Below are 12,263 nucleotides of genomic sequence, written 5' to 3' on the forward strand. Positions count from 1 at the left end.
CATTTGCTAGAGTGGGCTTACTTTTACTAAAAGGGTTTTCTAAGTAACATACTGAATAGTTTGTCTGACATTTTTTTTCCATAGGGATCGATTCAGAACAATGGTGAATGTCTTGGGAGATGCCTTTGGTACAGGGGTAGTGGAGAAGCTCTCTAAAAAGGAGCTGGAGCAGATGGATGTCACCTCTGAAGTCAACATAGTCAATCCTTTTGCCTTGGAAACAACAATACTTGATAATGATGGAAGAGAGACCAAGAAATCTTACATCAATGGAGGCTTTGCTATAGATAAGTCTGACACCATATCCTTCACACAGACATCTCAGTTCTAAAGCCAGTAGCTTTCAGGTAAAACAGGAGCACTAAAGTACGTGGCCATATGCAATATCTCAAAAAGGTTAAAGGATAATTGAGAATGAATTACGTCTCACTAGCATTTGATTTACTACACAGATTCTGATTAACCTTCCAGTTCTGCCCCCTTCTCATCATCTGTCTCAACAGTTTGAACTCACCACTCTTAGTACGTGCTGATAGGTTGAAGAAAAAGACAGTTGTACAATACTTTTTTTTTTTTTTTTTAAGAATATACATTTTTGCTGAGGCTATGAAATGCCTCTTTGGAATCAGCATGCTCATAAGTGGGTATCTTAGCTGGGACAGCCAAATGTGTTTTACTCAGGAGTAGCACAACATTTCACACCTTACCACATCACAAAGCACCTATATGAAATACCTTTTAACATCCTTGCCTTCTAAACAGGTCGCACTGTACTTGACACCTCCTGTAACTTGATCATTTGCCAAATTGCTAATTTCTGCAGCTGAGGGGATACTACTTGCGTGATTCAGGAAAAAACAGACCAGAAGGGCCTTGAAATAAGTACATTTTACTGTGAACAGAGTTTAGTTTTCTTTAATTATGAAATAATTAGGCATGGAAGAATTTCTAGTATTTATGTAGCTAAGTTTCCCCATGCCTTTCACGTGAGTGCCAACTGCTGGGATTGGCCTTCAGATGTGAAATAAGTTGCTACAAGTTTGCTCTTCTGGCATTTGAAGAGCTTTTGTAAAGTGATATTTCACCTATTTAGGTCCACTTGGATGGCCTCTTAGTACATTTCCATCAGAAAGAAAAAAAAGAACATTTTCTGTTGTTCACCTTTGATTCTAACCAAATAATAGTCAGCTCAAAGAAGCATAGGTCATGAAGATGAAAATGCACAGTGCAAATTCTAAACCTTTCCTTCTTGGAATAAAACCAGATATATTATCAAGATATATAGAAATCGGACTGTTTTTTCTAGAAAGAAGCCGCTCTGACTAAACCTTTTACCCAGACCGGTTGGTTTTTTTGGCTCCTTGGTTTAGTTTGTGAGTTGAACATGCAAGTTTATAGCTGCAACACTACTACAGTGCCAATATGATATATCTTATGAACTGTATCTTATGAACCATTTCTGGACCCAGAAATTCATGTCCTCGGGTGGCTTGCTATAGAATAAGAAGCACCGAGAACCTCCTCATAAGAAATCTCCATTTTCTAAAACATTTTATACAAGATTTCCATGGTGCAAAAACCACTCTCTCAAGGGAGGAGTTGCTGTAACAATTTTTTCTTTTTTGCCTTGCACATTGAAGTAGTTAGCCATTTTATATATAAAGTAAACTGAAATTCATATACAGTTCTTTGTTTGTAAATAAGCTTGTGGTAAACATAATATCTCACTCATATGCTAACAAAAAAAAAACCCTCCAAGTTCCTGCAGTGTTATATACTCGATTCAGTCCTACACTTTTGTACTGAAACAAACCAGAAGCGTGCCAAAGAGAACTGATTATTTAAAATAAAAATAATTTACTGTAGATTTTGATAAATTGCACCTTAAATTAATGAGACATAATACTGTATTTAAATTAAACATCGTAAATTGTATGGAAATGTTAATCTAAGTATTGGTATGTTTATACAAAATAAAGAAAAATGTACCAATTAAGTAAATCAATCTTTCACCTTTGCAGAAACAGTATGAGACAGTCTTTATTTGTGCAGCTTTGCATATGGGAGGAAGAAGCCTACCAGTTTCCATGACTAGCCTATAGTCTATGCTTTGTCTTTAACTAGCTTTTTAAGTCACCCTTTTATGATCACCTCATTATGTAGTCACCCTGTTAATGACGTACTGTGAACAGTGTTCCTAATGTGTTAAAAATAAATAATTTCTCTCTTAACTCGTTTTAGCCTACTATCCTCTCCTTACTGTAGAGTATTGAGTTCCTTTAGCTATAGAAAGAAAACCAAACCCTATTGAATTCAGGATTTATGTTATCTTCACTAGTGACTCAGCTGTAACTTTGGCAAGAATTACACTCTTCTACCATTAAAATAACTCCTTAAGAGCAGAGTGCTGAGATTGCAGGAAAGCCCTCTTAACTACATATAATCTGGACTGGGAGTATGCTATTAAATACACACGAAGCAGGGGATTGTTTAGCTATTAATTTTTTATGTGGATCAATTCAGCTAAGCAGGGATTGACAGTGCTGTTTTGCCATCCACTCACCACCAAGAGACCAAACCATATACTGAAGATACTGCTAAGACCAAGGATGCTCTTTTTGACACAGTATTCCAAGTATGTACCTTCAGTATATGTGGAAACACCGTGCGTGGGCACTGTGTCCTCTTCTCCATAGCCTCCTGATCAGGAAGCTTTGGAGAGTGGTGGACAGTCTCCCATCAGACAAGCACCAGCAGGTGCACCTCCTAGTTGTGAGGGGACACGCAGACATCTGGGCCCCCTCCTGGTTCTGGGAGGCCATCTGAACATCTGGGTCCCCTCAGGGTTGTGAAGGGCACCCCAAAATCTGGATCCCTTTGGGGAGCTGCCCAGACAGTTGTGTCCCCTCCTGGTTGTGGTTGGCACCCCATACATCTGGTTCCTTTGGAGTTTTGGGGTGCCACCTGCCCCCCATCTCTAGGAGCCCAAAGAAGGAAGAGCAGCCAGCGGACACCCCTGCATACAGCTGCCTTGGTCTCCTCAGCACTGTGGGACTGTCCAGAGGTCCCCAACTCAGGCCGTGTGTCCATGTGGGTGTGTCCCCGTGCCTGATACTGAAGCCCCTCGAGTTCCAGGAGCATGCTCTCTGCTCAGCCCCCAATTCCTGACCCATTGGTGACTCACAGCACTCTGTGTAGCTGCATCACTGCCCTCAACTGCGCTGTACAGGGGCACCCCGAGGTGGGGCAACACTTGAAGGGATGGAGGAGGTTGGAGTACACCTAACACTGTCCCCTCCAGCCCAAGGTGGAATGTGGATGAACAGCAAGGGGAGCAAGGGAATTTTTGGGTCTCTAACCTCATGTTCTCCCCCCGAAGGTGGGGTGACTGAAGAACCAGGGGGTGATCAGGGAAGACCCCTACAGCCAGGAGGTCCTGACCCACCATGGCTGGAAGCACAGGACTCAATGATCTCTAAAAAGTCCCCTCCGATCCGATGTGTTCCATGATTCCATAGCTCTGTTACAACCGGCTGCCAGGGCCAGGTGTTACCTGGCAACAAGAGACAGCACAAACACAGGCACATCCGTGTGGCTGGGGCTCAGAAAGGCAGAGGAGGAGGAGGAGGAAGGGGGCTGCTGGCTGCCCATACTCCTAACTTGCTGGGTTCCCTCTGAGCACAAACGCTCCCATTCACCCAGGACAGGTGCTGTGTTTTGGGGCAGGGCACAAGCCATGGCCTCAGTCAGTCTGTTGCAGCTGCTGGATGATGCCATCGGGAGGCCTGAGGTAAACGTCAACTTAGAGGCCCTCCGCAAACTGCTGAAGCTCATGCTGGATCACCTGAGGCTGCTGGGCATGCAAGACGTGCTCCCCTCGGCTGTGGAGGAGACCCAGCCTGCCGGATCACACCCTGGCCTGCAGAAGGAGGGCAGGACTGAGGCCGGAGCCCAGGACATGGGGCAGAAGCCCCAGGAGCCAGGGGAGCAGCTGTCTAGGAAGGACCTGCTGCAGGGGACCAAGAGTGGCCCTCCAGTCACCTCCATGGCCACCGACATGGAGAAGACCGAAGCCAAAGAGAGTGGCATCTCTGATGTAGAGGCTCCTCCCAGCATCCGGAGTGCTCCCCTTAAGATACCCCCATCCTTCTCTGAGGTCTGTGCACTTATACCAAAGTTTTATTGAAGCCCAAGCTCACAGCAGCACTTGGGGTTTCACTGTGGGAAAGGGGGTTCTTGGGAGGAAGAGCTGGCGATGAAACACTTCTCTGGGTGCTTTGGATCCTCTTCATGCAGAGTCTGTCTCTGCTGACGCAGGCTGTGCCATTAGCTCCCCAGGGCAGGGGCGGGAGCTCTAGGGGAGCTTTCGCCTGGGGCTCACCGCTGCCACCCATCTCTCCTAGGCCACAGCTCTATCTCAGGATCCCTATGAGGATATGGCTGGGATGAAGGCCACACAGTCCCACATGGGAGAGGAAATCCAGAGGATCAAGGAGGCACTTGGCCAGGTAAGCTACCACCATCAGCAAGGTGTGGGTCCGAGGCGGCAGCCAGTGCCCTTGCCTCTACGTGCTAGAGGTTCAGCACCCCTGGATCTGGCCCTGCCAGATGAGTGCTTCTCACAGTGCCTGGCTACCAGGCTTGGCCAGACCCTGCGCTGCCCCCCACATGGAGAACATGGCAGGAATGAAGGTCCTCCAGGTACCCAGGGACCCTCTCCTGGGGCTCAACCTCACCACCTCCCTATCCTAGGCCACAGATCTCTGCAAGGATTTCCGCAAAGAGGTTGATGAAATGAAGGCCACACAGTCCCACATGGAAGAAGACATCCAGATGATCCAGAAAGCTCTTGGCCAGGTGAACTGCTGCCAGTGCAGGAGGGAGAGAGCTGGGTCCCCACACCCTCCCTGCCCCTCACCATCTTGCCCTGCCATCCCTGGCCTGTGGCCCTGCGTATTGCCCAGCATGAAGGGCACCAGGAGGGAAGAGAGGAAAGGATCCACCAGGAGCCCCCAACTCCGCCTGCGGGTCAGGACAGTGGTAGAGGTCACTGTCTGCCTTAGCCAAAGGGATCTTGAGGCTCTTTGAACTAAACAGCCCTGAAAAAGGGGAACATGGGTGCTGGGAATGAGAGAAGGTGAGGATGTACCAGTGCAGGGCAACCAGAGCTGCCAAGGGTCCCTCTGGCTTGTGCACAAGATCAATTGTGGATGCTCCTGGGTCCTGACTGCTGCCTATCTTCTCATCCCACTCCAGCAGAACCTCCAGGATCCTGTTGGCCATCCATTGTCCCTCCATGACCAGCCTGCCTCTACCAAGCCCCACATTTCAGACATGGAAACCCTGGGGTCAGGCCCTGATACCCAGAGCACCACCCCAGGGATGGAGACAGGGACCCCCAGTGCCCAAAGTGGCACCACTGGGACACAGCCTGGATCCCAAGCAGGTCACCCAGCAGTGGAGAGAATCACCAGAGACCTGTGTGAGCTCCAAGGCCAGGTCACCTCCCTGCAGGGCCTGGCCAGTGACCTGCAGGGCCTGGCCAGTGACCTGCAGGGTGAGAAGGAGAAGGTGAGCCTGTGGCAGTCCCTGAGAGGGCTGCAGGGATGCCAGGGGGAGTTGGCAGGGAAGAGGCAGACAAAGGACCCTCATGCTGGGAGAACATAAGGTCTGTGCTCTGTTTCTGCCAACACCACCCTTCCCAGATCAGGCAGCTGGAGGATGCCCTCGGAAAGCAACATGTGGCTGATGGCAGAGACGAGATCTCCCAGCTGGAGTAAGAGGATGGGAGAGGGCTTTGTATCCTGTGGGGCTGCAAGGGAGCCTGGAAGGTGGCCAGGAATATCCGGTTTGGGCGGTGAGGGACACCCTCCAAGTGGCCGTGGGGAAACTCAGCCTACTTGTGCACTCATCTCACTGGCCAGGCCTGCACTGCAGGAGGTTAAACAGGAGCAGAACGAGCTGAGAGAGGAGCAGAAGGAGCTGAGAGAGGAGCAGGAGATTACCAAGGCCACGCTGAAGCAGCTGGTCACAGCCAACCAACTTCAGGAGAAGGTGAGGTCCAGCAGGAGCACTCCCACTATTGTCCCAAACAACAGGGTGCTCCTTGTGGGGGGTTCCTGGCCACATCCTCTGCCTGGCTGGGGCTATTGAGCCACCATGGCATGCAAGTCTGGTGGCTGCATCCATCCTACCTCCCCTTCCTGCAGCTGGATGAGCTGAGGGCAATGGTGGGGAGTGTGGAGCAGAAGCAGGCAAAGGCAGCAAGCCCTGACCAGAGCTCAGACACCAAGGTGCTGAAGAAGCTCCTACACGACTATGAGATACTCCGTGAGCGGGTGGACTCCTTAGTGCCACAGCAGGTGCAGAGGTCACTGCCACAGAAGAGCCAGGTGGGCAAATAGCAGCATGGGGGGCTTGGGAGGGTGTGTCAGGACCCTCATATCAGGTTGTGTTCACTGTAATGTGGGGCAGCCCCTTGCTGTCCCCCAAATTGATTTGGACAAGTCAGCAGCATGGAAGTCAGCAGGAAACTAAAGCCTTGATACAAATGTTGTGCTGGCACTGAGGGCTTGTGGCACTGGCTGAGTACCCTAAATCTGTCTCTGTGGGGCAGCCAGACACCACTGGCATGGCATCATCTTGTCGTCTTCCTCCCTGCAGCAGGATGAGGAGCTGCTGAAGAGCATCCAGGCCACAGTTGTGCGGGTGGAAGGGGACTGTGAGCAGCTTGGCTATGTCACAGGAAGCCTCCGGGATGACCATCGCCAGCAGCAGAAAGATATTGAGGTGGGTGGCTGAACCCCCTGCAGGGTTGGAGTATCCCCCAGGCACACCCTAGCCTGGGAACCACCAGAGATCTGATCCCCTGCCCACCTGGTCGCAGCACTCTGTGGATTCAAAGGGCCTTTCCCAGAGGTTTTTGGGTAGCAGAGAACATGGGATGCTTGGCTGGCCAAGAGGCAGCTCTGACCCTGCTGCAGTGTCATGGAATGCTTTCTGTATTGGAAGGCTCTGTTCCGGTCCCTGGAGAGTCTGGAGAAGAAAGCAGACAAGGAGGACCTGCTGCTGCTGGTACAGTCTTGAGGGGCCTGTCACCAACCAAGGAGTCTCAGGCAGGATGACAAATGTCCCTTGTCCTTTGGGCGCTCAGTGGCAAAACTGGCTTTGGTGTGGGGGGAGGGTGTATTTCCAGACTGGCTGCAGATCCCTTCCCAGGTCCCTCTATCTCCTCTCTCTCCCTGGGTCCCTTCAGCTGGTGGGATCGACCCCACGGGGGTGATGGGGTGAGCAGGCCATGCATCCCTGAAAGGGGCACAGTGTCCCTGCAGGAGCAGTTTTACCTCTGTCCCCAGCAGACACTGGCCCTGCCTGTTGAACCCCTGCCCTGTCCCCACCACTGTCCTGCCTTTCCTCCCTGGTAGAAAGAGGATAAAGCCTCCCTGGGCAGCAAAGTCAATTGCACCCAGTTTGAGGCGAGCATGGAGAGTCTGGAGGAGAGGATGCGGGAGATGCTGAAACGAGTGTTGAGCCAGGAGCAGCGCTGGCAGGAGGTCCACCAGCAGCTCCGTGATGCGCTGGACTCCAAGGTACAGGGTGCCTTGTCCCCACTGCACAAAACTGGCTCCTTGGGGATTTTGAAGCCCAAAGCAGCATCCCTCTCAGGATCCCCATCTTGGCTTTTGCCTGAGGACCACCACGTTCCATCCTGGGGCAGCTGTCTGAGGATGTGCATCTGTCCACAGCTGGATCGCCTAGAGCTAGGACCTTTCCAGAAGCAGCTGGAGGAGACCTGGGGAAGGATGATCAAGGAGCTCAAGGACGAGATGTCAGTCACTGCAGATGATGCTGCAGGAATTAAACAGTGAGTGCGATGGGCATGGTGTTCGCTTTGAGGACAGCACTGGCCCTGTTTCCTCCAGCTATCCCAGCCAGTGCCCATGTGGTACCCTGGCATCCGACAAGAATAGCCAGTGAACCACAGGGATGGTGACAAAGCATGATGACTCTGCATTCTCCATCCACCACTAGCATGTTCGTCACATCAAAGGAGGTACCAGGAGGGGCATCTGCAAAATGGAGCGCTCCAAACCAAAACTGGGATGTGGGTGCAGAGGTGCAAGGATAGGGGACAGCAGGTCGTTCCTGCAGGCAGGAGCACAACATATGGCGCCACAGGGCTGGGTCATAACCTGCCCTCCTGGCCAGGCACAGGGCGGGTCATGAGTCCTGACAAGACAGTGACACTGGGGTTCAGATGACAGCATGGGCACCTGTGTCCTGCCTCTCACATCCCTCCCTACCTGCCCTGGGCAGCTACAAAGTTCAGAGGTGCCAGCATTGCTTGTCTCTTTTTTCTTCTTGGGGGGGGGGGAATTAGGCTCAACACCCTGCAGTTCCCCATGCAAACACTGTGAATCCTTGCAGCGACATGCCTGGCACCTGCTGCTGCCTGTGAGCTCACCTGTGCCCAGCACCTGCTGCTGCCAGTGTGCAGGCAGCACTGCGGCTTTGCCAGGAGCTCACCAAACTCCTTCCCCCCTTAGGCAGCTGCTGGTCCCTTACAAGTGCCTGTCCTGCGACCGGGGCCTCAACATGCAGGTGCCTGGCCCGTGAGTAGCACCCAGCACTGGTGTATTGGGGGGCTGCAGGGGTGGGACGGGGGGGGTCGGGTGCTGACAGTGCCCTGTGTCAGGCATGGGGGTTAGGGTGTCTGCCTTGGGATCTGACTCTGCTGAGCCCCCTTCACAGCCCTGTCTGTTAGCCAGGGAATGGGAACCCCTCCGGAAACCTCTCCCTGAGAGCAGCAGGCAGGGGGATGCTGTGTGCTACAAGCCTATGGGTTTTGGGGTGCTGTCCCAAGCTGGGATGGCTCATTTGTCCCCATCACCCACCCATGGCTCTTGTCTTCCCCAGGCACATTGACACACTCCCGTTCTATCCGCCAATGCCCATCAGCCACGCTGCACACCCCACTACCATCACAGAGGAGCAAGCACAACAGCATGGTTACAGGTAGGGCACATGGGGACCCATCCCTGAGCCCTGGGGTGCAGGACAGTCATACCCTGGCGGAGGTAGAGGGAGTCAGGGGGCCTGGGTGGGGCAGGGAAGCAAACGGGGCCACAGAGGGCCATCTGTCCTTGCCCCAGGTCTCGAGGGTTTTAGAGCTCCTGCTGCGCTGCCTCATCCAGCCCTGGTCTCAGTGGCACTAGTGCCACATGTCATCAGTTGTATCTGATCTCAGCCTGACCTCAGGCTTGGTGGGGGGTTGATTCAGCACAGTGGGACAGGCATGGGTCTCCTGCAGCAGTGGTAGGGGAGTCGGGAGGGACATGCCCCACTGGGGCACTGTGGGATGAAGCTCAGGGTACCACAGAGCTGGGCACTGATGATTCCTGTACCCTGGCCCCCAGGAAGCTGCCCAATGGCAGGTCCCACCTCAAGATGCAGAGTGACAAGGGCCAGTACACATCCAATGCACAGCTCAAGGATGCCCTGTGGCTCTCCAAAAAGGTAGGGATGGCAAAGGGAAGGATACGTCAGGGAGCACCGAGGCTGGGAGGGAGATGCTGAGCATCTGTGGGGATTCGTGCCTCAGTTTCCTCAGGGAAAGCTGCATGGGGAAGGTTACTTGGGGATGCTGAATTGGGCTCAACATTGCAGCCAGCCACTCTCTCCTTCCCAGCCTGGTGTGACCGAGCTGCTGGGCACAGATGGCTGCATCAATCACAGACAGGAGCACAGGCCTAAAGTGACAGTGAGGGCACAGGACAAGCTGGGTATGGCCCTGTAGGGCACTGGGGAAGGGGGGAGTGAGTTCCAGCTGTTTGCCAGCAGTGGGTGAGCAGGGCTCTGTGTGCATGGCTGAGTAGGTGGAACTGTGGTCTGAGGTGGGCTGAGGAGGGGCGGACACAGGATAGATGGGGAGGACTGGTGGATGCGGGTGTTTGAGCTGGAGACCAGTGTGGGGATGGCCCTGGCCAGTGTGGGACAACAGCCTGTCTTCTGGAGAGCAGGGGCCAGCACTCTGTCCCGAAGGGTCTCTGCCCAGGCAGGTGCCCCTGCTGCCTGTCCTGTCCTGGGCTGGCAGAGCTGCCCCCAGCCAGGGCTGCCCCTGGGCTGCAGGGGGGCTCATCCCTGTCCCTACCACCCTACTAGAGCACCGGCCAGCCTCTGACCCCCGCCACTGACCCCGGGCACCATGGCATTTGCTGCAAATCCAGGTCCCCCAGATGAAGTACCTGGACAGCCAGCACCAGGGCTGGGACAGCTGCCCAAAGAAAAGGGATTTCTTTCAAAGTTAATAAAAAATTTAACCAATTGTTTTTTTGAATTTTCTAAGCAAGACTGATTTCAAAACTACCCTCTCACCTCCTGCCTCAGAGCCACCACCGCAAAGCTGGCCAGGTACCTCAGGGAATGGCAAAGGTTCAGTGGTGGCAGGACCAGGGGAGCATGGGGGGCACCCCCCAGGCTGGGTGGTGTGAGAGAACTGGGAGTGTACCCCCAGAATGAAGGCAGGGGAAGGAGTGGGGCCAGGGGATGTCCCCGAGCCAGGTGGAGGGTCTGGGCCTGCCCCCCAGCCCATGGGATGTGGGGGACAAGAGGTGGAGTCCTTGGGGTGCTGCTTGCCCCACACGTGGGTGCTGGTGCAGCAGGCTCAGGGTGCCCCTGCAGCAGAACTGCTCTTTGGCAGGGCTGGGCATGGGTGGCAGCCCGAGCAGCGCTGCTCCCTCTCTCACCCCGGACCCAGGGGGGCTTTGACATCGTCCTCAAGCCCTTAGAATGTAGTGAACAGGTGGGACCCCAGCAGAGGGTGCTCAGAGCCCCCGGGATTCCTGTGGAAGGTGCACCACTGTCCTCACCATCCCTGCCATCTGCTCTGTCCCTCGTGTCCCCTCTGTCCCCACAGGTGACCATGACCGTGCAGCAGGTACAGCAGTTCCTACACCATTCATCCCTCACAGGTCCTCAAGGTCCCCAGTGACATCATTCTCATCTCTGTCATATTCCCTGGCTCTGTGGGGACCCCTCAACCCCACCTTGGAGTGCTTCCCTCAGCTGGGGACCTTCAGGGGGATGGGGACCATCGGGGTGGGGACATCCATGGTGATTGATCTGTGGGGACAGGGATGTCAGGGGTGTTGGGGTCCTTGGTATATTGGGGACAACCATGGGAGTTTGGGGACAGCTATGTGGTCAAAGACCTCTAGTGCTGGTTTGGGAGTTTGGGAAACACTAGGGCATTAGGGGACATGCATGGTTGCGGGTTTGGGACTCTGTCTGTCCCACCAAGTCACAGTGCTCAGCACCCAGCAGGCTCAGCTGTGGGCACCCAAGGGGGACAGAGGCAATGCCTCTCTCTTCACAAACCTACATACTGGTGACCACCCACTGCCTGGTGAGAATGGGTGGGGTGGACGGGTGGGGGGTCCCCTGGAACCATAGGGTGTCCTTGCAAGGGAGGACATGGTGCTGGGCAGGGGTCCCTGGGCCATATCCAGGCAGTCATCATTGCTGCCACTGTCCACCCCAACACCATCAGGACAGCGTGCTGGGAAGTCAGGCTGAGGAGGGGCGGGACTAGGGGTGCTGGGAGGTTGAAGGTGCTGGAGGAGGATGGGGACATCTTACCCCATGCAGGTGATCCCTGCAGGGGATCAGGATGCTGTGGGATGAGGATACCTTGGAATTTGAAATGACTGAGAGCCCAGGGCTGGATGCCTGCTGCCACATGCTGGAAGATAAGTCCAAGACTGGCTGGCAGGTTCAGATCTGCCTCTGGAAGACAGTGGATACTTACTCCAGAAACTTTACCTCATCACTGCTGGGACATTTGTGGCAGCAGCATTTCCAGCACCATTCTGGTTCTTTCTCTGGTTTCTCCTATATCGGATGCAGTTGGTGATGCCTTAAAGTTTTTTTATTTTTTGATTTTTTAATTTTTATAGATTTTTAGAAGTAGTTATGTAGTGGATGAAGATTTTAATGTATCGGTATTTCTAGCAGAAGTAACTACAGCAGCATATAACTCAGGTATTGTTTTCACACTGAGGTCTCTACCAGCATAATTAACATGCATTCTTTTACTGTCTCACGGTATTACGTCTCTTACCAATATTTTCCAGTAAAAGTAACAGCAGTAACTTAACAGTTGCACATACCAAACCCCATCCCATATCAATCCCTCAAAATTCTGTTAGCTATTTAGTCTCCTTATCAAGGTAGAATTGTAGAAAAACACCTTAAGGCCTGCACCA

At 53.1% G+C, this 12,263-nt stretch overlaps 2 protein-coding genes across 8 annotated transcripts in view; both read left to right on the forward strand.

Annotated features, from left to right (window-relative positions):
* SLC1A1 (solute carrier family 1 member 1) overlaps positions 1–2,231 on the forward strand; it is a 97,087-nt gene extending 94,856 nt beyond the window's left edge. For both annotated transcript variants that reach the window (XM_064642411.1, XM_064642410.1), the window contains exon 12: positions 85–2,231. In XM_064642411.1, coding sequence (XP_064498481.1) covers positions 85–331 — 247 coding nt within the window. In that variant the 3' untranslated portion in view covers positions 332–2,231. The remainder of the gene's footprint in view (positions 1–84) is intronic.
* A 1,052-nt stretch (positions 2,232–3,283) lies between these two features.
* Positions 3,284–10,324, forward strand: LOC135407405 (glutamine-rich protein 2-like). 6 transcript variants are annotated; one of them, XM_064642403.1, is made up of 16 exons: positions 3,284–4,156; positions 4,404–4,508; positions 4,753–4,857; positions 5,257–5,571; positions 5,706–5,776; positions 5,925–6,054; positions 6,210–6,392; positions 6,664–6,789; positions 7,012–7,074; positions 7,425–7,589; positions 7,746–7,864; positions 8,547–8,612; positions 8,917–9,015; positions 9,417–9,516; positions 9,667–9,782; positions 10,162–10,324. In XM_064642403.1, the coding sequence occupies exons 1-15, from the start codon at positions 3,737–3,739 to the stop codon at positions 9,751–9,753; spliced, it is 2,154 nt and encodes a 717-aa protein (XP_064498473.1). In that variant the 5' UTR covers positions 3,284–3,736; the 3' UTR covers positions 9,754–9,782; positions 10,162–10,324. The 6 variants fall into 6 exon arrangements, with proteins under 6 accessions (XP_064498473.1, XP_064498472.1, XP_064498474.1 ...); XM_064642402.1 differs by having other exon boundaries at positions 6,667–6,789; positions 9,689–9,782; XM_064642401.1 differs by having other exon boundaries at positions 3,286–4,156; positions 5,260–5,571; positions 9,689–9,782.
* The last annotated feature ends 1,939 nt before the right edge of the window (positions 10,325–12,263 follow it).

This window comes from Pseudopipra pipra, chromosome Z (assembly GCF_036250125.1).
Source record: "Pseudopipra pipra isolate bDixPip1 chromosome Z, bDixPip1.hap1, whole genome shotgun sequence".
NCBI lineage: Eukaryota > Metazoa > Chordata > Aves > Passeriformes > Pipridae > Pseudopipra > Pseudopipra pipra.

Bases quoted from the DNA above. Each gene is read 5' to 3' on its own strand.
- LOC135407405 (XM_064642400.1), top strand. From the start codon at position 3,737: ATGGCCTCAGTCAGTCTGTTGCAGCTGCTGGATGATGCCATCGGGAGG. The intron at 4,157-4,403 runs GTCTGTGCACTT...CATCTCTCCTAG, and splicing joins TACCCCCATCCTTCTCTGAG to GCCACAGCTCTATCTCAGGA. The intron at 7,590-7,745 runs GTACAGGGTGCC...ATCTGTCCACAG, and splicing joins GTGATGCGCTGGACTCCAAG to CTGGATCGCCTAGAGCTAGG.